Below are 26,677 nucleotides of genomic sequence, written 5' to 3' on the forward strand. Positions count from 1 at the left end.
AGGAAGTGCAACTAGCAAACTAGGAGGAAGTATTGTTTATTCTTGTAGCAGAAATGAAAGTCAAACGAGATGTTAATATTTAAGAAACAAAACTGAAACTAGTAGTAAGATCAATAGGACTGGACAGTTCCTCACCTTCTGTGAACAGTGAAAAAGTAAAAACGGTTTTGTCAGTTTAGCCTGATATGAGAACCAATCTTACCACTTCACAATGGTTGACATACTGTATATACTCCAATCAGCATGACTGCAAAACAACTAAATAAAATGAGTAAAAGTGTGTGATACTAGAAGTCTGAGAACATTCAGATGCAATAACTGTTTTAAATTTAGGATTGAACTCAATTGCAGAAAATATCAATCAATGTTAGATGTAAAAATCTTTTTTACACCTTGAAGCCTTTTGGGTTGTCTGGAGTTAGAATGTTTGTTTAACCAAAGTCAAACCGAAGTTCATTTCTGATCAATGTGACACACAAAACCTCTTTGGGTATAGTTCTGAAATTAAAATACAGTGCTCCCAGCTACTGCATACAGTGCATACAGAAACATGAACACGAAATGAATTTGGTACCTAATCAAGTTACACTAAACTTTCACCAGTAGCACTGCATAAAGCATCATTATGACTTTGTTAGAAGCACATAAAGAACAATCTGGACCAAACAACCAACATGTGCTCTTAAAAGAGTGAGAAATGAGCCAGGCATACTGCATATAGACTATGATGGCTTTTGAAACTTAGTGGAAAGAAAAGGGCATTTTTTCTGTACAAGACTTTTACTTGATTTTGGCTTTTATTGAAAATCCTTCTATCCTATGTGATTCAGTACACATTTCAGATGTTAAATAGAAAAAGAAAGCCTAGGTTTGCCTGGCGAAGCCATCTTTAAGAGCTGTGTTTGTGTTTGCAAGAGCCCACTACCATCTCCAGATCGCTGATAAAGAAAGACCTGGCTGGGCTTGTATAGAAAGCTCCATTGAAGAAGCTGGCGCCACCGCACTGAAAATCATTCTGGGCTGCCTTCCAGTTTCAGCAGCCTCTTCACTTAATTGCTCTCTCGTGTGAACAGTGTTGGGTCAATCAGAATATTCACAGCATGCAGTGCTAGCTGAATAAATGGAGCTTCCTTGGTAAGCAGAGGAATAGCCATACACTGAGCATTAATAATGGATGCAGGATAATGTTCAGTGTTTAAAATGTTAAAGCTCAACAGCAGCAGGAAAGCTCCAAGTGTGAATAGACCGTATTAGTCATTCACCAGTGAATTATCGGTCACCAGTGGAATAACAACTATGATAAACAGGATGGGATGAAGGAGGGTGAATGATGTGGGCTAGGACGTCTGGTCAATGAGACAAAGCATCAATGAAGTCCTAAAAGAATACTGAGATGCAAAGGAATACTGAACACAAATCATGGAACAAAAGCTCTTTTTTAAAATGACACATATTTGAAGACTGTCTATTGCCTTTATGAACAGAAACAGCATTGAAAATAAAGTGTACAACATAAATTCATATAGCATTCCTCTTTACTTTGAAAGTCATCACTCACAGGCTTTTAAATTTTGTTCATTTATGATTATGATTGGGAGGTTCTGGGATTAGATTGAAGAAGTATACTTACTATTTAAAGTAACCCTTTTAAAGAAACATTAATCTCAATTCTAAATAATAAAGGATAAGTTGGTACAATTAATTATTCAGGCTAAATGTCACTTGGTGTTTATTTAACAGGCAGCATCCTACCCCAAAGGATATTAATGTCAGTTTACATCAATAATCTGAGCCTGTCTTACAACAAACGAAGACAGAATCTGACAGCCCTGTAGAGCTTATTTGTATCTGACTCTCTTCTTTACCTTTCTGAACAGTGATCTTTAAATTCCCTCACTTCATGTGTGTTGACTTCTCTCCAAGGAGGAAGGAGTTAGCTTGAGTTCATCCACTCAGTAGTGTTTTAACTGAACAACGCACTAAAAACGCTTGATTTTTAACAGCAAACATAATGCTGTACATTCAAACTACCACAAGTACAAGATTAAGTTTGTTGTCTGAAATGTGAAATTATATAATACTAAAACCCTTGGTAGTATCAAAGCATCATGTGCTAAGCAGATAATGGATTTTGTTTATGTGCGAAAAACAGCATACTGAAATCCCAGTGGAAAACTGAAGCAACATAATGTTTTTCATTAATACCAAGGATAAACGTTGAAATACATTTTAGGAAATTGAGGTGGGAATTGTAAAAGCCTTATTCTCTCAAGTGCCATTAGGGGTGTTTTCTTCTAAAATAAGAAAAAAATCATCTACTAATGTCTATAAAAATATTAAGCCTTATCACACCTACCTCAAAAAAAATACCTACTCCATTTTTTCCGGCTCTATGGCAGCTACTGCTAATTCAACTGCGCTACTGTATGTTTAAGGTAACAATATGGATATAATCGATATGCAATTTTAAAAAGAACAATCAAATAACTAAATGCTACATTCCTACACCTAAAGGAATTTCTGCCCACTCAGGATCAGCTGTCCTTCGTTATTCTCCCAGTTCTACATTTGTCATGGAAACGGATAAGATCTATTGCAATTTACAGCACAAGTGAACAAATTTAGAAAGGATATCTTGTTTCACCTAAAAAAAAAGATCACAGAGCTCTAGTATACAAAAAAAGAAGAAAACAAAGGTGGAAGAATCAAAGCTATTGGCTTTACAGTGTTGGCTATACCACTGCTTCTCCTGACATACAAGTACTGAGAAATGCAAATTGGAAGAGACAAAAAAGTGTCCCTTGTAGTGTCAGCTCCTTTTAAATGGCCTTTGCTGTGTCTATCCTGTGGTAAATCACAACTCACCCAGCTGACAATGCAAAATGCCAGGCAGAGATGGAAGACCATCATTCTCTTCCTTGAGCATCGAATTACTGCAGGAGCGGGTACTTATTTTTTCCTTAGCATTTAATTTTGGCTTAATTAAAGACGTGTTACAGTGAGCACTGCAGACTGACTAGAAGCGACACTTCAAGAAGAAAAGAAAAGACAACAGAAAGCCAATACATCAATCACCTTGCTAGTTCTACTCACAGCCGATGTGCAGGACTAAAAACTTAACTCCCTTTGTACTTGTAATAAGTTTGACAGACTCATAAAATCTAGGGTTTTCTCTTCTTCTTTTTTAAGTTACATCATCAGACTGACACAGTGTATTGAAGTGTTCAGCAGATAATTAAATCCGTAAGGAATTAGAATATTCCTTTCTCAGAACCTGTCACTTGCGTTGAAGTGGGGTTAATAGGGCAGCAAACTTTGTGAAATCTTAATTCTGTCTTGGTGGTTATTTTAAAAAGTTTTGCAGGAAAGCACAGTTGAAAAGAAAGTGCCTTGCGGATACGTGCAGTAAATGAAATTCTGTTCAGGTTTTTAAGAAAATGTAGAATTTTTAGAAAACTCGTCTATCTGAACAGAAGAAAAAACAGGTTTTGCAGACTGATGCCTCAGTTGGGAATCCCTGTCTGAGCGACGTTTTCGTCTAACCTTCGATATTTTTTACTTCTGTTGCACAGGCTGCAAACTCTTCTTTGGAGTGCACTATACGAACCTTCACCACATCCTCATCTGCAGAGTGACACTCCACAGATTCGGACACATCGGTCACTGTGCTGTCCTCTCCGACTGACACCACTTTCACTGGCACTGCCACCGTCTTCCCCGTCAGCACGGCCGTGTTCAGTATCTCTGTGTCCTGCAGGTAGAAGAGCACAAGTCACCTATACATAAGGAATCCTAAAATTATGAAGAAGGACATTACAGCAAGCAAGATGAACTGATAAAGGGTGAGAAATGGGCTGTGGAATACATGAACATTAACAATAAAATAATTTGTGTCAAAACTAGAATCCAATGCTAATGATTGAGATATTAGTTGAAACCTAGGTATTTCTAGGTTTCTGAAAGGACTAATATACAGCAATGCTTGAGTTTTAACTATGATTACTTACGCATTTTTTACCTTAATTTTGACATTAAGTATTATAATTTACTTAATCTACTGAGTAGGCTAGAATTTGGATAGAATAATTGGATTGGGTACAACCTTAGGCCTAAAAAGACAGATCCTTAAAATGGGCACATCCTGTATCAAAGTTTCAAGCAATGATCAATCTCGAGCTCACACTCTTATTTTCAGCATTTAAAACACAACTATAAGTTCTGCTTACAACTGTGTGGTTTCCCTAATACTAACTCTAGCTTATGCTAGGTTCTAAATGTTCTTGGAGCCTTTTCAACACAATCCTTAATTTCAGTTAAAATCCACTTCTAGGATAGAAAATAATACTTTCCAAAGAACAAGATATTCTCTGGCTTTTGAAATTCTGAAGTCGATTGAAAACTGGTAACCAATAGACTAAAGGGTCAAGATATTGTTTGAATCGGGGCAATTTTACAGTTTTTTTCTTGGGTTATTATAAGGATTCCAAATTATTGCATTTTTCTGTCTATACTACTACATGTAAAGTGGTATTTTGGTCCTGCATTGCTAGTTTTCTAGGTATAGTATGAGGCCTAAGAGTATCCAGTACCCGAATCTGGACACATACTGTAAATTATAAGATGAAGTTAGGTATGGTATATCTAGGTTTTAGCCTACTGTATATCTAAGTTTTAGTAGATGTGTCTACTAAAACCCAGATATACAGTAGTAGTGAGTCTAAGAGGAGCTAATAGCTTAATATGGACACATAAAAGTTTCAAGCAGAGATTAATCTGGACCTTATACAATCATCTTTTAAACACAACATCAACAATAATTTTCCTAACAACTTTCCTGTTTCCCTAACCTTAGCTCACCCCAGCTCTCACCTCAATGCCCTTTCAACACTACAATTAATAATCCCTCCAGTCATTAAAAAAAATAAAATTAAAATGGAAATTATGAATTTCTCTTGCATTTCTTCTCTTCCACTCTCTTTTTTAAAGGCTTAAAACACAGTTTTCCTAATAGACTTATGGTTATAGCAGCATAACATTAACCTACTGTACAGTATATCCTATACCCCAAATCTTACCTCACTGCCTTTTCAATAGCACATTTAATTTCAGCACAAAAATATAACTTCCCAGGCACCCAGATATAGTCTGAATGAAGTTAAACCAGCTTTTGAATTTTTGAATACTATTGCAGAAACATGATTCCTGCATGTTCACATCTGTGGCACCCACCCCAGTTCCCTCTTAGTAACATGTGAGTAAATACACAGATCACTGTAAGTAAAAAAAAAAACTTCTTATACTAGTTAAGTTCTACCTGAAAGAAAAGGACAGGGCCCTTAAGCAAGCTGATTAAGGAGACTATAATCCGTTTAGGGCACGGGCCACGGTGAATGAGGAAATCACTATATTCAAGACCTCAGTGTCCTCTGAAAAACCAGCAAACATTAGCCTGTTCAATAGTGGCTGTCTTCGCCTGTCCATTAAAGCATAATAACAGTGTTAATTCACTGTGCTGGAAACAGAAAGCTGAGTATTTCAGTCAATAAACCAGAGTCCTTCGTCATCCATTACATTAGGCCCCCATCCACTGTCATCCTCATAACTATAAATAAAGAGAAGAGCACACGATTGATCTCCAAGCTTTCCTGTAGAGACTGACAAAACCTCACGTTTCACAGAGCCTACAGAGGCAATGGTGGCCATACCCTATGTACTGTACTGTAAAGTCAAAAAAGGACTTTTTTTTAGCACAGGTATATTTATAAGACGTATAAACCTGCTAATTTCTTCATGACTCAAGGACTGATTTTATATGATTAATCCACAGAGACAGCAGAAAAGCAAGCTTCTATAATTTCTTCCATAGTGGACTATTTTATGTTGAATCGATAGAGATCAACAATTGATAGAGATACTATACTATATACTATGATAGGGTATAACTGAGAACAGTGAACTCTAAGGAAGGCTATGACCCACCTGCAATAATATCACACTTATGCTAAAACAATTAGCATGAAGTTAGAGATTACAGGTCTTTGTCTTGGAAATTAAGCTTATAATATGATCACTTTCCTTCCTGCAAAGTGTGTTTTTAGGAAGAAGTAAGGAAAAAACTTTCAGCTGCCCTAAAATGTACCTGTCCCCAGAGAGAGATATACATTAAGCATTTCATTCATAAATCATTACTGTGCTTTCAAAGTCATCGGGATTGAATATATTTTGTTTTAATTTTTAAAGCCTCCAGATCTCTTTTGTTATGATAGGGTCAAAAAGCAAAGTTCTGTTAGGCCAGTGGACAGACACTGCTACTATGGGGAATTCATTTCCATGAAACAGCGAAAGGGCACATCTTCTCATTGTAATGACAGAATAGACAATTAGGGCAATTAAGGCAGGCATGAGCAAGTTCCTATTGTCCTGAAAATTAACACAGAATCATTTAATTATGTAGACATTTCTGTTCATTACTTCTTCTCAATTAAACAGTCAAGTAGACTATGCAGTACTTCCATTATAGGTATAAGGCAAAGAGACTAGGTCAGCCTTTAATTATTTCATAAAGTGTTCTTTTGCACTCTTACTTTTTGCAGAAATCCAGCTAACATTGAATTCTAAGCTATTATTTATAAAATGTCATGCTCTGTAATGTATCTGCAGTCTTTTGTCATTATTATTCCTTGCAATTCTATTAGAGAGTCAATTCCTAGCTTAAAACACCTCAGATAACTGTACAGTTTTGCTGTAAGAGAATTTGGCCCGTTATTGCTGTTTGAGTGCACATTATTTCCAGAATGATAGACTACATCTATCCTTTTTATTTTTGGATACATTTTTTAAATTCCCAAATTATACTAATGGTCATTAGCGAATACAGAATCTTTGAATACCAATAATCCTGACAGGTATTCTGACAAGGACTAATCTTCTATTTACCACCCTCTTTATACTGAAGCAAAATGTTTTGTTGATATTTATTAAAACCCAACCCATATATAAAATACCTTGAAAGCCATCAATGCAATTTCACAGTTTGTTTTTAGGTTTTTGGTTGAAAATGGAGAACATGAATTGGTGGCTGAAATTGTCCCTTTTGTTTAATTTGGAAGGAGAGGCATCAAGTGGTCTCAGACATGCATTCTGTCCTGTGCTTCAAGAACAGGCTCTGGTTTTCACGATCCTCACTAAGGTAAAGGGCAGTCCTTGTGATCACAGATGGATGGTCAGAATCACATTCCATTATAATAAAATTCTTTATATATTGTTCAGCTGTCGAGATCTGTTTTTGCAAGGATAATGTTACATCATATAGCATAATAAATGCATAATAAAGTACAAATTTAACCAATTTCTATTATGTTTATATTTGTATATAAAAAGAACAAATACAAAACAAATGAGCATTAAAATAGACCCTAAATTTTTAACTGAATGAATAATGTGTACTGTGTATGTGTAAGTGTAATATGCAATATTTTAGTAATTTTTATTTGGGCTGAACTGGGGCAAATTCCAGTCAACTTTATCAACATCGAAATAAAGTTTTGAATCTTGAATCCTGTTTTTTTTTTCATTACTTTCTCCTGCTTCAATGGGGCACCCCTAAATACTAAGTACTGCGAAACATGGATGCCGGGAAACGTGTTTTCACAAGAGATTGAAAATGATTTCCATTTCCCCCCATTAACAAGATCAATAGAGGACTGTTCTTAAGTTCGAGTCCCAGATAAAGCATTCAGTCCACAGATTCTCTGATCCTGTTCTCCTAAGACTTGACATTTATTAGCATCTATTAAGTAGTCTTGGAAAATTGATGGGGGCAATCTTTAAAGATTAGAAAACCTTAAAAAAAAAGCCTTCAGAGACATTTGGGAGAAAATTAATATTTTACCATTTTACAAGCCAAAAGATACCAATGAATCACAAATCCATTTATGTGCTCCTATTATGAAATACCTATTCATTATCTTTTACACTGAAACTATTATGTGCAGTATAAAACTTCTTCATTTTATACAAAGGCACTAAGTCCATTTCCCTAAAGAGGGAATGAAAAAGCACTGAATTCCTGATTTACTGGGATTTCCCATTCCAAAGGGCATTTTATAGTATGTGACATGGTTAATGGTTCAGTCCTACAGCAAAGCCATGCTACAGTATGTTGTTTAAGTGACCCAGCCGGCAGACACATGCTGGAAATTATGGATCATGTTATGGAAGTAATAAGTCGATTAAGGATATAATTGCAAGGCTCACATGGCCTTCATAGCGTTAGACAAATGCTGCAATTAAAAGCCATGCTTGGATATATGGCATACAGAAGTACAGCAAAAGTGAAGTTTGACACAGCCTAAGCACGGTGATTTCTAGCAGTGATTGAAAGTATAAGAGTAGAAGAACGATAAGATCACTTTATTAGCCATATACAATTTCTTGCATTAGGAATATTTCTTTTCACAAACCCCAGCTTGCTCTCCATAAGATGCTCAGGCACACAAACAGGGAGAGAGTCACTTGGGGTCAGAGCACAGGGTCTGCCATTTATCCACACCCCTGGAGCAGCTGGGGTTAAGGGCCTTGCTTAGGGGCCCAACAGAGTAGGATTCCTCGGGCAGCTGTGGGATTTGAACCCGTAACCTTCCAGCCACAGGCGCGGCCCCTTTGCCCCAGAGCCACCGCACCACCCACAAGGTCACACAAGGATATATAGTGGCTTTCTGAATCCACTGCTGTAGTGTTTAGCCCGAATGGAAAGCAAAACCAAGGAAAAACAGCATAAAAAAGGAAAAAAGGTGTAACTTTGAAAGCACTTGGCAAGAGAAAGCACTTTTGTGATTTTTATTTGAAATTCATTACTGTATATAATTTGCAAGTGCTCAGTACTGAGCTTTAGTGCAGTTATTGTATTTCAGATTTATACCAATTACCATATGAAAAGTTATTAGCAAGCAGGGACACCATGTTAGAATTATATCTGTCAAAATGCTGCATGATAGTGAATATTTTCACTTTATACATGTACTGTATATAGATATTCAATCAAGCTAATTCCCTAGACAAAAGTTAAGCTTAGGACAGTAGATCTTTAGCAGTTGTGCATATTTAATTTCCCCTGCTAGTCTTGCCTTGATACACAGGGCCTCTAGCTCAGCCATCTTAGTTTCTAACACTAGAAGTTAAAATTCAGGACACACTATGAAGTGATGTGCTCCAAAGCATAATATCTTTTGGTGTAATGCTTGAATCTAAAATTAAATAAGATTTATTGTGTCAGCACAAGTGATGTGCAGTGCATTAAAATCAATTGAAGCACAGGGCCGCACCCCAGCTGCTGTGTGCTAGCCTACACACCACCTATGAGCCAGTATAGTTAGCCATCACAACATGAAAAGATGGTTCCTCTAGATGAGGTAAAATGCCTGCTGGTGGAATGTCACCTGGAGATATGTATTATTCAATCAAATGAAAAATGTGGAACAAATGCTAAATTCATTGACATGTATTGTTCACATCTGTCTTTCTTCGCACAGACCGTGAAAGATGATTCAATGCACTTCATATACAGTAATTCACAAACATGATCCTTTATAAAACCCCCAAGATGTACACAATAAAGAATGAAAAAAGAAAGAAAGGAGAAATAGAAATTATTCTGAAAACAAGTATGCAAGAATACAATCAGATTTCAAGGCCAGTGATCCATCTACATGAATAAGACATCATGCTGACCTAATGTAACTAATCTCATCTCTGACAACATCATGTGCGCCCATGTAACCTACTGTCTAAAGGCCATTAACAAGATCCTCTATACTCCCATTAAAACATAATGGATCTGCCTTTATTACACTTAAATAAATTATATTAAAGCAAAACAATAATGTATGTGCACAAGGTTATATGCTTAACAATCAGAACATAAATGGAAAGACCAGAATACTAACAAACACTAAAAGTTTAGATGTACTTCTCCAATCCTAGGTGAGTTTAATGCTTGCTTTATTCTTATATCAATGTTAGGTTAAAAAATGCATCAAACACAAAGGCTTTGTCTATATGACAACCCTAGGAAACATTATTCCTAGATGTCTGTACCTCATCTATCTGTGTGTGATTGTTAAAAAGAACATTATGCAACTGAAATACTTCAGAAAAAGTATGATTTCCAAAATGAACGTTTTGGAAAAGAATGATTCTATCCTGCACACACTATGCCATTTTAATTATACTGTAGTATACTGCTGAATTTATGCTCAGAACTGAATAGTAAAAGGCCCATTTTACACTTGTAATATACATTTTTTAAATTGTGTGGCACAGGTATTATGATAATTCTACATAAACATTAATGCAAGAGAGGGCTTTTTGGCAGCATTCTTACAGCAGAAACAATAATAGCTAGCACAGTAGGAAACATGCAGGATTGTTGCTGAGTCTGTAAATGTACTCAAAGTCTGACTAGCTTAGACTACAATTTATTAACTGTAGCAGCTGTAGGATTTTCGATTTGCTTCTTAACTCTTCTTTGAAAAGTGCTTTAATTGGGAGAAACAGGTAGTGGAAAACAAGCAGAAAGAGGTACAGAAGAAAGATGATATGCTACAATAGATCACTGCATGATAGCATGTTGAAATGCCAGAATCAATGACATGATTGAATGAAGTATTCTCTCCACTCCAAGATGATAAACTCTTTGTTGAGAAGAGGAAACACAATGCAAAGGATGATGCAAAGGTTCCTAAGCAGCTATTTGGATTGTCATCTGTACTGTTGAGAACTTACATGTACATGGTGGAATTTGGTATTGTCTTCTAATGTCAACAGTAGCATTTTCATGACCAGCCCCTCCCCACCACCACTACCAGTGTCTTCCATACAGCATGGAGTGAAACATGAAGTTGGGCTGCAAACTATCATTAGCTGCTTCTCATTAATCCTTGGCATGAAAGATTTCCTTCCTGGAACAATAAAATGACATCATGCCATCCCATGATGCCTCTCCTCCTGGACTGAATGAAAGGAACAATTTCAGCCATTTTAAGCTCAATTGATGTTCACCATTTTCAATCAAAAACCTAAAAACAAACTGCCGAATTGCATTTATGGTTTTCACAGCATTTTATAAGTGGGATCAGTTTTTAATAATAAGAATAGCTATAGCAATAAAACGTTTTGCTCCAATATAAGGAGGGAGCTAAATAGTTGTTATGACTTTTTCTCATTGACTTTCTAAAATGAATGCTTTGACATAATTAGACACTACAGATTAGTCCTGTCAGGACTACTGGTTTTCAAAGACTTTGTATTCAGTAATGACCACTAGATTAATTTGGGAATTAAAACAAAAAATTAACCAAAATAAAAAGGATAGATATAGACTATAATTTTGGAAATAACGTGCATTTGTACTGTACAACACAAACAAGTCCATTATAGTCCTTACGATAACATTTTTATTAAAAAAAGACAATGTATTTACTCCAGTGATACTATATGACAGAACAGTTAATGACAAATATTACAGAAAAAAAGGTTAAATTGTTATTCTGGGCAGAATCAATAAAGTACTGATAATAAACTAATTCAAAGGGCTAGACATAATGTACGAATATCTATTGTAAATCATAGCAAACTGCTCTAATGGCTTCAAGCAAGCACTTAACCACTTCAAAAGAATGGCATGGATTCCACTTAAAGTCTATGGGACTTTGAAAAAGCAGTCACAGGGGACTATATCAGAAGCAATCAGATTCCACTGCTCAATTTTAGTTTGCAATTAATAGCCTTAACACCCTTAGCTTTGGAGACAGAAGGCATGTCTTAACCTCTGGTTGCACTTCCTATCTGCTTAGAACTGACCCTGCCCTTCCACCAGCCTCCCTCCGTTAACTTAAAAATACATACTGTAGCTCTACTGAACTGCAAAGACCAGCCAAAGACACTGGTCAAGCTATTTAAATTCTGCAGCTCCTGTCTTATTTTGTTTGGGAATGTAAAGGTGATGATTATCATCTGCACTTACAGTACCAGTTCCCACAGATCTACATGATTCTGTTTCAGAAATTCTGCACAATTCTTTGTGGTTAATTGCACTCAGTGGCCGCACAGCGTGCGCTACAGTAGTTAAATGTCTACTGAGAGAAATGACTGAAAATGAACATTTCTAAATCTGATTAGAAGGGATTAAACAAGGAAAGTAAACAACTGTCACACAAAGACCTGAAACCTATTGGCAGAACACCAAAACCTTAGATCCCTGTGTCATATTCTTACATTAGTCACTGTTGTTTTTTAATTACTTTTTCTATATCTGTCACTCAATATGGTAAATAACAAACAGAGTAGAAAAAATAGAATCTGGCAAAACACATCAGGAAAATCAAATATTAATGTTTAAAACAAGAAAACGCAAATAAAAAAAAAAACCTATCCGGGCTGTAAACCTTAAGTAGGTTGTATTTTTTTTAGCAAAATGATTATTAAAGTTACCACAGTTTTTTACAGTTTTTTGTATTGCAGTGCCATATGGTGGGTACTTAAAAAAAAAGTTAATACTTTTTTACTAACAGGTTACCAGCTCATGATTGCATCACATTCTAAAAAGACAAAAACTAAAATAAATGCAATGTACACATTTGATTATCCTTGAAATGGTATCATTTCACAGCATTTTAAGTGTACAATTAATTGACCAAGCTTAAAAACTGAAATATATTTGCACTGCTTTGCACAATACCAGGAAGAGCACCAGTGTTGTCTTAAATAGAATAAAAATTTCTAAACTCACTCTTACTTGTAGCTTAGTAATCTTTATTGTGTAATTTGATTATTACATTTGGATCAAAGCAGATTCAGATCCACTTCAGACTCATCCCATTATGGTAAAGATGGACCTGAATTGACTGAAATTCCTTAATCTGCATGAGGAGAGTGAATCAGATTTTGCCAAACATTAATACAAGACAACTTAGAAAGACTCTTTGATTGCAAGCAGGATTCTGCTTACATCAGAACAGAGATGTTTCCATTATAAAATACAGTATATACAGAATAAGAAGAGTAAAAAAAAGTAGAAATTTTACTACAATGTATTTCTACTAAAATAAATTAATTTCTGTTTATATTTCAAGAACTACACCAATCAATCAAGCCTGTCAAAACAGCTTCTGCAAAATAACTAGACATACACCTAAATTCTTTAGATTAGTGGTTATTTCAAATTCTGTCTGCATTTTTATACTAATAGAGTATTTGCAAGAATATATGTGATATAAGAAAAAAGGTGTTGAAAGAGTATCTGTTGCCTTTAACAATTTTTAAACATACAGTATATGTTTAGATAGATAACTGGATGTAAGTTTCTAGTTTTGTAGTGTGCTCGTGTGTAACCTATTAAGGTATATCATTGTAAATTTTAAAAATTAAAAGAAAACATTTAAATTATAGTTATATAGTATATTTAAATTATAAACTTAAAGTCTTTGAACGTAAGACCCTGTTGATTTGTATACTCTGGAAGTCAGAGACAATTTAAGATACAACACTTAGGTGCAGGTACAGTAGGTAGTACGCAGCTCCAGGATTTGAAATTTATAATGTTCGCTGTTGAGGGAACATCAAAAAACCTAAGTAAAGAATACATGAAGAAACCCAACTTAATTCATAAGCCACATAACAGAACACTTGGATAGCTCCAATTTACACAGAATATTTTAAGGGCTCAGATAATAGGTTTGATATCTACAGATATAATTATAGCATGTAACCTTATAGTCTATGGACCACAATTTGAGACTTTCTGCTTCTGTGAATTGGTTCACTTATGTTTTAACATCGATTTTCAAATGTACTGTTCTTAAGTATAGTGATGGGACAATACTTGGCCTCGTGTTGTGAATATTTGTTTCTTGCTTTAAGCAAAATAAAGCCTACATTGAAGCCTGTATATATTTGTAATAACAAATTTGTATTTTTGTATCATTTAGGACTTAGTGCCAGAAAATAATAAGTCCTGAAATTAGATATCATAAGAAACAACACTACAAAATGAAATATGTCAGCAAGTTTCAGTCAAGCCATGAAACTGAAGAGCTATAATACTGCAGCATGATGGTCTTTGGAGAAAAATGATAAAAGTAACACGATCTATTATTTTCTTCTGGAAACAAAAAGATTTGTGCCATATTACATAATAGGAAAACACAATTAAGACCTTAATGGAAACAATAAAAACTGTTCTACAGGCAACTCAAAAATTGATTTACTAGAATCATCCCATTCTTTCCCTGGAAGAATGGTACTAAAATTGAGAATGTAGAGAGCAGGAAAGAAGACAGAAGACAACAGCTTTGTGTGGCCCATAAAGAGTGTGGAACATTAGTCTTTGATCACCAGCTTCATCTGCTTTATCACTTCTAAAGCATACTTAACAGCTAATGACATTGTTTTTCACACGATACACAGAAGAAGAACACAGCTTGTCTCATTAAATGAGAACAGGAAAATAAAAACTGTAAAAGGAAAAAAAAATACACTGTTCTCAAAAGTATCAAAGCTGGATATCCATCTTGTGGTCTTGAAAGAACAGCAAAGCACACCTGTGTCTGCCTCTTTTCTAATTCTTGTTGTAACACTGCATGCTTTCTGAAAGGTGTTCTGTGGTTGCTGCACTGCAAATTGCCAGTGTGCTATTTAGAAAAAAAATGATTTTCAGCTACTGGAAAAAGAGCTACTGTATAAAAGCTGTGTGGTAGGAAGTATGTGAGGGGGGCTATTCTGCATTTCACCATGTTGAAAAGGTCATGTAGTGATGCTATCTTCAGCACTGATATCCCATCATATTTTCTGTGAGTCAATAATAAGAAAACTTTGACATACAGCACATTTCAAAAGCTTTGCTGAGAAAAATAAATAACATTATATAAAATAATGTTGTTTCCTGGGACAGTTATTTTATTTCAGTCCATAATCTAAAAAGGGAGCAACAGAAGAATTATAAAGAACTGAACTGATCATAGAGATTGCAGGAATCTAAACGACAGGGAAATTCACAGCAAATCAGAGGCTGCTTTAAGCTGCAGTACAGGTACTGCAAGAACACATAGGTGGTCTTAGGACTATTAGTACAGACAGGAGGCCCTTTGTTCAAAAGGATTGTTCAAATAATATGTTTACTTCAGAAGTAGATGCTGAATAAAAGATGACAAAGGACTGGCACTGGTATTAACTTCACAGGATAGAATCCTCATGATGCTTGTGAAAAATACACCAGCAATACTGTAGAGATCAGAGGGTCAGGGATGGAGGGACTATCCCTAGTGAATATAAACTAGAGTGGGTTTTACAGTGCTCTCTGGAGCACATCAAGGTCGGAACTGAGGAACGTGAGGGACATTCTAGAATGTCTCAAGGGTGGACGATTTTGCTCTCAGGGAGAATATAAATGCTGAACTGCAATGCATCACAACTCACTGCACACACAGGATAAAGACAAGACATGCTGTCCATAGCCTGAACTACAATGTACTCCTTCAAGTAAGGCTGAGTAGAGACTGATCAGATAGCAACATCCATTTAACCATTTCAGATGAAAAGGAGGTTCCCAGTGCTGTTCAAGGTTGATATGTGAGGGTTAATACTATAAAGCCAGCAGCAATAGCTTGTGATCTGCTTCAACAGTTTCCTGCTTTACTCTCAAGGTGTTTAAACCTGCAACCCCCGCCAGGTTTAGCCACCTACTGGCCAATAAGTGCAATCTAAAGGTTTAAACCACTCACTGCAATAAGAACAACTTACTGCTGCACCTACAAATATAAAAAAATCACTTTACAGAATCACTGCAGTGTTTATTTTGCAGCATTGGTGCCTTATATGGAGATTAGCTGCAAGTCATCTCAAACAAAGGCATCAGTCAAACAAACAGAACATAAACTAATGAGCAGCACCATGCCAGGGATGTGTTGTATGGTTATTTCAGGAATGAAAGCATTGACAGTGCATGGAAAAAAAATCAAAGGCAAACCAATAGGTTCAGACTCAGCTGCAAAAATCTAAAGAGGGCTGTTAGATTGTCACCTTTGCCTTAAAACATTGCGCTATCATTGTGATCAATTATCTAAAAACGTAAAGCCCCTGGGTTACAGATTACTGTACAAGAATCAGCCTCCATTGTTTCATTTTCCCCTCAAGCTTCTGTCAACTGTTTTTCTTCTGGACCTGTTGAAACAGGCACATTTCAACAGCTTTGCTGAGAAAAATATATACGCTGACAAAAAAAAAACTGTTTAGTTGGTAGCCTTCGAATATATTTGGCCCTACTTTCACACTCATTTATGTAATAGCCAGGCAGAGATCTGTGAGTAATGGAATCAGACTGGAGGCATCTTGCCCTGTGGGCTGACAATGACTTAATAAGGCCATGATGTGCAGCAACAAATAAAGGAAACTGAATAAAGAGCTTCTGTCACGTGTGAGACAAGACATGTTACTTGTGACATCGTTGGCAAAATAATGTCACCATCAATAAAGGAAGGCAAAGTTGATCAAGGAGAACACATTGAGCTTTTAAATATTCTCCACTGTCTTGCAAACCGTACCTTGCATCTCCTGCACAGCTCCCCACAAAACAACAGCTAACAAGGAGCTTATGGAAGTCTTCAGCAAGTGCTTCCACCAAAATCAAATCAGACACTGAAGGGGTACAGAAAACATCGTTGTTTGCTCTCTGTAGAAATAGTTTTACAACTGGCTTATTCCAAACATAAAGCAAAAAAACTTTATTTTATAGACATATTTTTAAATGTCTACATGATGGTCTGATAGCTTCAGTTAACTGGTACAGGTTATCCTGATAATTCTGGCCCCTAGCCATGAAGATTAATGAATAATGCATTGTAATGAATCTGATACACATGACCTATATAATCATTTTTCCTACATCTGTTTTAACAATTGTATTTCATAAACAACTGCTTGTGACCCATAAACAATGTAATGGAATATATACATTTCCATCAAACAATGTAAGCAACTTTTGTAGAGCTATGAACGGAAGGCAATCCCATGGAATAAAATATTTTTTATTGTTTAAAGTGAATTTGTGTACATTTCTATATATACAGTATGTAGAAGGAGTCACTAGTGTCAAATGGCAAGTTCAAAGTTACATTGCAACTAAGCAAGCCGACTTTTATGAATATAACTACTTCTGAGAACTTGTGTAGTGCTTTGTGTAACTTTACTCATCATTATGAGTAAGGTTAATTTAAAAAAAAACCTTTAAGTGATTTTTCTTTAACTTTCATTTGTACTGAGAAAAGCCCCATGCTTAAAAGATAATTCTTCAAAGCAACCAGTGGTTCATTGATGCTTTAAATGAATTTCACTTACAGCATAACACACCTATTTTAACTTTGCTGGACTGCTGCATAGTAATTAACAAACCTGCTTTTAAAAAAAATCATAATTCATAAAATTCATTAAAAATAATTTATTCATTTCAGAATGTCTACAAAAAGCTGTACTAGTATATACAGTAGCATACTTCATGTACACTCTAATATGTATATTTAAGAATAAGAATGAATATCGACAGAAGGAAGGGAATACGTTAATAAATAAGTTAATATGCATAGAAATAAACTGCATTCACTGTATGTGTAGTTTTCCTCTTTTGTAGACATTAAAGGTGGACTTTAATCCTATTTTATCATGAAAGTCATTTTTCTTTAATCCAATTTGTATGTACTGAATTTATCATCCTTTAGCTACAGTTAAAAAAGAACTCAGAATAACGATGTGCTGGGTAATGTGTTTTTTTCTGCTCTCATTTCATTTTGTCAGGATTCTAATGATGATAATAATAATGAAAGGACATTGGTCAGGCTTGCAGTATTTTGCGAGAGTGAAGATAATGGACAAACCCCCTACTAGGATGAAAAATAACATCTGCCTCAAATTACCAACACTAACATCCATCCTCCAGTGGCCTAAAATATACCAGTCTGCTGTACTATATGTTAAATAAGCTGAGAAATGTCTGGGGAATAGAGTGATACTGCAATGAACGCTGTCACCTGTTGCCCTTCTGCACTGCACAAAGAGCTTGCTACTGCTGGCGCACAAATGCCATTTTCCCTTATCCATTTCTCTTTTTATTATTATTTTTTAAAGCAAGTGGGGCATGTGCAACACTGTGCTTGACTGTGAATGGGTTTAGCATGCTAAACAGTGCTGACTATCAACTCTGCCGCATGCCAAGATGATAGACTGACACTCGGGGAGAGCTGATTTCACAGTGTGTAACAGTTTCATTTAGTATGCACAAGGTTGTTTCAAATCATTTGTCATTTAACCCTTTGGGGTTAAGATGCACAGTTTGCATCTAGAGATGATAACTCCCCGGTGCACGTGCAATCTTCTTTTCCAAAAACAAAAAAAAAATGAGACAAAAGATTTGAGAGCCTCGTGAATGAACACGATTCAGGTATGATCGAACTGGGAACAGCTTCAATAATATTAATTAATATTCTCATCATTATTGTGTTAAAGCCCTTCGTAGCACTTTGACTTATGGATTCCTCTCCCAGTTTAAAAGGATTATACCAGGCCTGAAACTCAATTACCTTTTCAATCACGGCAAAAGACAATACGGCCTATTAGTCTAATTAGAAGTAATTATACATGAAAGCGTATGCTTAACCACAGCAATAACACATTTGTCTCAGCAGATGCCTGCAGTCTGTCTTCTGAAGTCTGCCCTGTGCTTTTCCAGCTTATCCGAACACTGAGAGGAAACCGTTTCTCATTGGCTTTCAGACCAGACCAAGTCTCTCAAGTTCCTTTCCCCTTGTCTTCCTCTAGCCTTGCCATCACTTCATATCAGCTGAGAGAAGAGAAACAGAAATGCCTGGAGGGCATTCCCAGAAAACAGCAGCTTGGCCTTTTATTTAAAAAAAATATATATATCTAATTGGACAGACAGCACACATCACAGTTTAATGTAGCTATGTATCTGTATTTACATATGTCTGTTGTTGACACGTTGAGTATCTTATTCTGAGTGTTCAGTTCTGCATTAACGTCTTTGCTTGTTTGCTCTTTAAATCTTAGATGATATTCCAGTGCTTACCATCAAGAACAGTTGATCAGAATGTTGTGTGCTGTTATATAGGCCTAAGTGTTCTGAATTGTGTACCCATGCTGTGCCCCTCTCTTAATGTATGTACTGTACTGTGCATTAAGCTCCTAGGAATATTTTCATGAGACTTACACATTATAGGCACATTCTTACATCATTCGACTGTTTAAATTTGCCCCCCCCCCCCAAATGTGATTTTCTGGAAAATGGCAAAATCATTAAGGTTACTCACGTGCTAAAAGTATTTAAAGTCATATTTATGGATACAAATTACGACTGTTTAAATTAGGTCATAAAGCGAGACTACAATGAAAGCAGGCATGACTCTGTTACAACTTTCAAAACCAAAGATGCCCATTAGCAGAACATTTTCCACTCAGGAAAGGTTGTTAGGTTGTTAGATATACTTCTTGAACAAGTGACAAGAAATCAAGCAACAAAAGGAGCTTTCAGACCAGCAAATGAGGCAAAAAACCTGGACTTTGGGCTGCAACGAACTGTCAGAATCCATACCAGGAATAAGTGACTCACTGATAATGGATGGATATCCTGTTATCTGTGGAAGAAACAAACTTGAACTGCACAGGGGAGTTAAAAAAGTAGCCAACCCTTTCAGTGTCTGCTCAAACCTATTTAAGATCTCATTTAAGACCTTGCTTAACTCTCTTTAAATATGCTTTCTAATCTTTTATTTAACTAGATAAGACAATTGAGAACAAATCCTCATTAACGATGATGACCTGGAGAGGATCAATTTATACAGTATAGCAGAGCATTTTGCAGGAGCAATCTAAGTGAAATTCTTTGCCCCAGTGGTCCAGCACTCCACAAGAGGTTTGAACCTACGAGCCGGGCCCATGCCTGACCACTTCTCCAACACTGCTGCTTGTTTGAGAAGCACAGCCACATTCAACACAAAATATGTTTTTAATGACACTAATTTGAATTTATATTATTCAAACTAGATTTATTGCATAAAACGGTTAACGACTGTGTAAGAAGTATCTCAAATCCCTCAAAACCCATTTTGCACAGAATCATGGTGATGCACTAGAGGAGAAGTCTGTCGGCTCTTTCACATACTGGACATTACTTTGTTCCATTGGCAGAGAGTGATGGGAGACATCTATAAGGGCTCTTGCTTTAATGATTACTATTAAATTAACTATTAAATCAGTTTCTACTTCAGCATACCTGTATACAGTATATATATTGCTTACACACTCACACACATACAGTATATACGAAGACAGGAGAATTAGAAAATTAATACAGTATAGCTCCAGGCAAGCCATGTGAGAACACAAACTGCTTCTGATGGAATGGATAGACCTGTGTTAGAATAGGAGGTGTTGCTGGGAATTCTCGGATGACTGGATGTACCATATGCTGGAGTTCAGAGGAACACCATGGGATAATTCTAGTCATCTACAGTACATTCCACTTTTTATAGGCCAGTTCTGTAATGATCTGTTATGCTGCAATGCATTAATCAGTGTGCAAATGCACAATCATTCACCGTGCCAGTGATCTGAAAACATTGGCCAACACACAGATGTGGGATGCATCCATCCTTGAAAAAGTCTGCACCTTTCAACTCCTTCTTCTGTACACCCACTCATCAGACAGTGCAGGGCAGCAGCACAGTTTCATTTGAAATTATTGTTATTTTGAAATTGAAAGGTCAAATTCAGATCAATCTGATAACGGTGTAAAAAGTAAATAATTAAAAAATCTTAAATTATTCTTTCATTACAAAATCTTTTTTGTTTCTAACATTTGCACAGATATACTCAATGGGAATGCGCTCTCCTGCTAAATTTAGGGATCATAGCCACGGGAATTATACAGTACATGTGAATGCTAGATGCTCACAGATTTTTGTACAGACCTCTAATTCATAGGAGGGGTGCACAAGAAAAATATCAGAAACAAAGGGTTTGTGGTGAACTCTCAACTGTATGTGATCAAGATGTTCAAAGTAGTGCTTGTGAGCTTCAGTTCAAGCAGTGTCTGTTGCTGTACTGTACATAACCAGAGAACACAATGGTCTTTAATAACCAATGGTGTTTAACACAGTCATTGCCTTGTGTGCCATGTTAAAAAGGACTGAAGCTTCTTATATGCACAACAGAAAAATAACATTTCAGGAGCAAGATAAGCTTAATATGAACCATTAGTACCAAGCACTTTTTAATGACAGTTTCTTATTAGTTTTAAGTTTTTTCAAATAATGGACCAAAACTACTGTACATTTCCTGCTTCCCCCTTCCCCTTCAGAGATTCTACCAGGAGACCCTAAAATAAAATCAGACAGCTATATTAGAAGTCCAATGCAATAAGAAATCAGCAGCACCCATCTCCCCACTGCAACCATTGAACCATTCAGTAGATATAAATGATATTAAAGGCCACATTTGTTAGCCACTGGATCTATTCTACTAAACTGGCTATTTCTCTCATATTGATGTACAGTATGGAACCTACTGTAGCTTATTCAGTGCTGCGGCTAAGTAAGATCATATTTATTTTTAACAGCTTTTATTATAAAGTATTGAACCTGAAATCATAAAAAAGACTCAAAATGATCTGCAAATATACTTAAACTGAGTTTCACATCTCTGGATTTCACATTTGTACTGCAAGAGTCCCTTTGTTCACCGCCACTCCTTGATATTATCCCTTTGTTCACATACAGTACATGCCTTGTTCTTCTTCATTTCCTCTGAGAGAGGCGATCTGGCCTGAACTCTCTGTTCTGCCTGCTCTTACAAGGATACTTTAGCAACAACTGAACCAACAGTTTTCAATTTGCAGGGAAAAAGACTGTTTTAAAGACCAAATTAAACTGAACCAAAATGAAATAATGCTAAAAAAATCCCAAACTACTAATTGAACCTTGTATTGCAAAACAACATAATTTCACCATTATCGATAGCCACTTTATCCTACGGAGGGTCAAGGCAAACTGAAGTCTATCCCAGAAGCAAAGAGCACAAGCTAGGAATACACTATGAACTGGACGCCTGTCCATTACAGAGTAGACACACATACAGATACAGGGACATTCAGAGAAATCAATCAACCTGGTCATGATGACATTTGAAGGTGGGAGATGGCAGGAAAACCCCATGCAACTACATGAAGAGCATGGAAACTTCACATAGACGTCACCCTAGCTTAGAATTAAACCCAAGACCCAATCGCTGTGAGGCAACATAAGAACTTATTCTATGTTAACCATGTGAGCACAATTGTGTTTTACAAAGCTTTGTTGATTAATGTAAATGATTGCTTTTTCATTTATGTGACTCAAAAATACTATTTATCTTACTGCTCTAGCTCTTCACTCAAATGTTTGTTTTCATAAAATAATTGACTTGACCACAAACTATAGAATCCATTCTTTAATAGTAGATGAGTTATTATGTATCTTGGCAATTATTGAATAAGCTTCCTAATCAATTTGCTTCCTAATTCCTAAAAATCCATATTGTGAAATATGCATGATGATTTTACCATTTAACTAAACAGAATTAGTATTGATATGAAAATTCTGAGGTTGGGTATAAATAATAAATGTTAAGGCACACCGTCTCATTACATAGTCTCTATTAAAGGCTCCTTTTTGGTTCAAAGCACAGACTGGCAAAGCACTGTCACAGTGATCATGATGTCGAGATACTCAAAAGAATGTGTTGCATTTGACACATAAGCAAATGAAAAAAAGACGTAAAATGCAGGCCTCAACATCTAACCATTTTCAGTACATCTAATCAAAATAACTGGGGCAGAGCAGTGGCACTGCTGCTAAGGATCTGCGCCTGTGGCTGGAAGGTTACCAGTTCATATCCCGCGGGCGGCACAGGAATCCTACTCTGTTGGGCCCCTGAGCAAGGCCCTTAACCCCAGCTGCTTCAGGGGTGCCATATAGATGGATGACCCTGTGCTCTGACCCCAAGCTTCTTTCTCCCTGCCTGTGTGTCTCTTGGAGAGCAAGCTGGGGTATATGAAAAGACAAATTCCTAATGCAAGAAATTGTATATGGCTAACAAACTTATCGTATCTTAAATGTGCATTTCATTTACCACAGATTCTTTTGAACTTTTACAAAAGCTGCAGGATTGCAGCTCTCCAGGACCTTGGCCAGTCACCCACTGTTGTCTGCTCTCTGTGTGTGAAGTATGGACTCACCATGGCCAGTGGAACAATAGCCCCCAGATCCTTCTGTGCCAGGCGGATTTCCGTCTCAGCTTCTTCAGTCAGGGTCCTTGTGCCTGGATACTCCACTTGCCATGTCACAGGCCTGGTCCCTAAAGGGCCCAAGAAGCTGTCTACTTCCAGATCCACCTGCAACACTTTCTGGAATGCTCCTTCTGCCCTGAGAAAACAAAAGAAAAGACAGCCATTGCTAATGACTGCACAAATGGACCTGGTACAGAGTATCACACATTTTAAAGTGAATATAAAAAAAACACAAAAATACCAATCTGCAGACACTAAACAATTTTTACAGGGCTTTCCTTAAAGGTGAAACTCATAATGATGTTCTGCATGAGGAAATACCCAACAACAAAAAGAGTTAATTCAAGGAAAGAGGCCAGATTGGCACACACTGAAAAAGACAACAAAACATGAGCTACCACTTTGTACCACATACAAAAAGAGAACACTCATAGATCATAGGCAGTTTCTTTTAATGGTTATAATAATAGCCCTTAGGCTTTTGCTTGGGGAAAACTTATTTGAGCACTTTGCCATGTTTATAATAACACAATTAAACTACACCATCAACAGTGTTCAGCAGAACTGTATTAAGTCTGGTAAATGTAAAGCATCAACAAGAAAAATTCTCCATGACTCTCTGGAGCATGGAGTTTAAATATAGCCTAGAGGCACGAAAGGTCAGCCTTACATGTAAGCTACAGTATAAGAGAGGCCAAATGGCATACGATCTATCAGTTCTGTCTGGTACATCAAACACATACTGTGAGTCTCAGCCGATAAATTCTTATTGACTGCTCCATGCCATACTGATGTTTAAGAGTGTTCAAGTTGATACAAAGGAGGTTAGAGAGCTTCCTCACTAAAGTCTAAAAAACATTTGCATTTCTTTTCTGCTAAAAGAGAGCAGTGTCAATTGGTTTGGAGCTTTTATTCCTGTTTACACCTCACAAAAATCGATTTACTTATTTTTTATATTAAGGCTGGGAATATTGTCACAGTGGATTGTGTTCAAATCCATGATGCTTAGATTTTCAGACCAATGTATTCAACTGTCATAAACAAAACAGGAAAAAATGCATAAAACAAGATACATGCTGGCTGATAAATGGTTTATAACAGATGTGGTTTGTAACAGTACTATGTTTCTTACAATATACTGTACATTAGACACTCTACTTGCCCATAGCACATTTTGTCAAAACAGATGCACTTGTAGGTATGGCAAACAAAAGCCCTTAATTAAATTTCATGATACATTACACTTCAGAAACGCCAAACTGCTGTAAAAGAAAGTGTTAAAAAGTGTCCAGGCCAATAGTCAGACATCTGAAGAGATGGTAGATTCGTTGAGCAACTCAGCTCAGTGCTCTCTAGTCATGCTTCATCTGGACAGACAATGAGGAGCTTTAGGTAGATCAAGGGCAAGTTTCCAATATGAGACAATATGAAATGCACCAGCCTTCCAGTCTACGAGGATCTCTGAATGTCTGTTTATGTCTGTATGGTCATTGAATGCAAACATCAAGTAAGACACTAGAGGCTTTAACCATCCAATAATGCTGGAAATTAAAATCAAACAAATGCAGGGAGGTAGGGAATGAATAAGAGTTCACCTTGGGGCTTGAAGTACAAGCTACGGTTACTGAGCACGTTTGTGCTTGTGTGCAGAGGCCCATGTCTTTATTTTTCTGCAGACAGTGCTACTGAAATAAACAGCATCACTGTGATTAAGCACCCAATGAATACCTTTAGGCTGTGCATTTCCTGGGAGAGTGGCCTCCTTTTTTTTTAAACACCACTCTTTGATCCAGACCCTTTTAAGTCTACTGTTTATATTACAAATTCTTTGTACAAATAAATGTAAGTTTATTTTTTCAGATAACATTAAATATAAAGTATTAATGCATTAAGTCAGGAGATAGGTAACCTAATAAAATAGTTCTTAAGGATAAAACATATCCAGCATTTGTTTAAATTTCTTACGCCATAATTGTTATGTACAGTACCTTACACTAAATCTTTATGCAAAGAAAGATTTTAATGTGAATACAGAACAAAGCAGAAAATGACATAAAAAAACAAAACAAATCTACGGTGTACTGTATATAGACCACACTCTGCCTGTGGAGTTCTTAGCTTGCTCTTGCATTCCAACAGGCATGTACTGTAGAAGTGAATTCTCTGAGTTCCCACTGATGCCACACATGGTGGTGGTGGAGCACAGAGTTCTTGAACTTGCTAAATGAGAAGTAAAGTAATTTCAACCTTCAGGCAACGTAAATTTAGAGCGACATTCCCCAGGATTGTGTGTGCAAACCTGCTGACCACCTGCACCTCCAAACCCATTAGAATCAACTCCTCTTAGACATGGGGTGAAGTACAATTCCCTCCCAGTGTGGTTACAGGGCATCTTACTACCTCAAGAGTCGTTACCCAGGCTGACAATGATCACAATGATGTAGCTTTTTTTCTCAAAGACTCCTGGACACTATCACCTTCCATTTTCAAGGGTAAATAGAAATGTGTGCTGTCCCAAGGTGCACTACTTTTTCAACAATCTAAGCCCATTACTGAACAAGCAGTACTCAGTGTGAATCAATATCTCATATGTAAAAGAGAAACAGGGTTTTTCACAAACCATTCTGATAGGGGGGAGGGGGGGGGGAATTTTCAGAAGAATATTCCATATTTCAATATGTGGAGTCTTCCAAACACTATTTAAATTACATTTAAGCTCCGGGTGCAAAGATACTTTTACATCAATGACACACAATATAGAAATCTACGAACAGCTATATGCTTCATTCATAATAGATACCTTTTAATGTATTTTATTAGTTAAGTCAATGGGAATGATCAAATGCAAACCTTATCTTAAAATCAACCTTAAATTACAATAGAATTGATTCAAACCAGACACCAGAGGAGGTAATAATCCTCCACAACTCATAAAATCTGATTGTCTTAGCTCATTTAACACAAGCCCTAGTATAGTTACTTAGAGAATCAATATTCACAGGTAAGTTAACATTCAGTTTCTCTGCACTGTTTTTGGCTCTTGGGAAAATAATACAACCAAATGGCATTTTTGTATTCTCAAAAAACAGTGCTTTGTGTTTTGCATTATTTATGTGACAGTAGTGATAAACACCCTTTGAGGCAGAAAATTGTTTACACTGCCCAAACTCAGGCAAAAAAAAAGAATCTGCCTACAGTCTACATCATATAGTTTTTACAATACCCCATTTTCAGGTTTCAAAGAGCTGGTGCTCATTACAGATTCAGACTGAGGCTCATTATAGAAAACATTAA

The 26,677-nt window shown here is 36.4% G+C and overlaps 1 protein-coding gene across 1 annotated transcript in view; it reads right to left on the reverse strand.

Annotated features, from left to right (window-relative positions):
• The window catches only part of LOC148819143 (transmembrane protein 132C-like), a 78,354-nt gene that overhangs the window by 21,782 nt on the left and 29,895 nt on the right, over positions 1-26,677 (reverse strand). Inside the window, exons 2-3 of the mRNA XM_088935971.1 lie at positions 23,333-23,519; positions 3,608-3,751 (exon numbers count right to left, since the gene is read on the reverse strand). Coding sequence (XP_088792097.1) covers positions 3,608-3,751; positions 23,333-23,519 — 331 coding nt within the window. The remainder of the gene's footprint in view (positions 1-3,607; positions 3,752-23,332; positions 23,520-26,677) is intronic.

This window comes from Atractosteus spatula, chromosome 17, assembly GCF_055471065.1.
Source record: "Atractosteus spatula isolate fAtrSpa1 chromosome 17, fAtrSpa1.hap1, whole genome shotgun sequence".
Lineage (NCBI taxonomy): Eukaryota > Metazoa > Chordata > Actinopteri > Semionotiformes > Lepisosteidae > Atractosteus > Atractosteus spatula.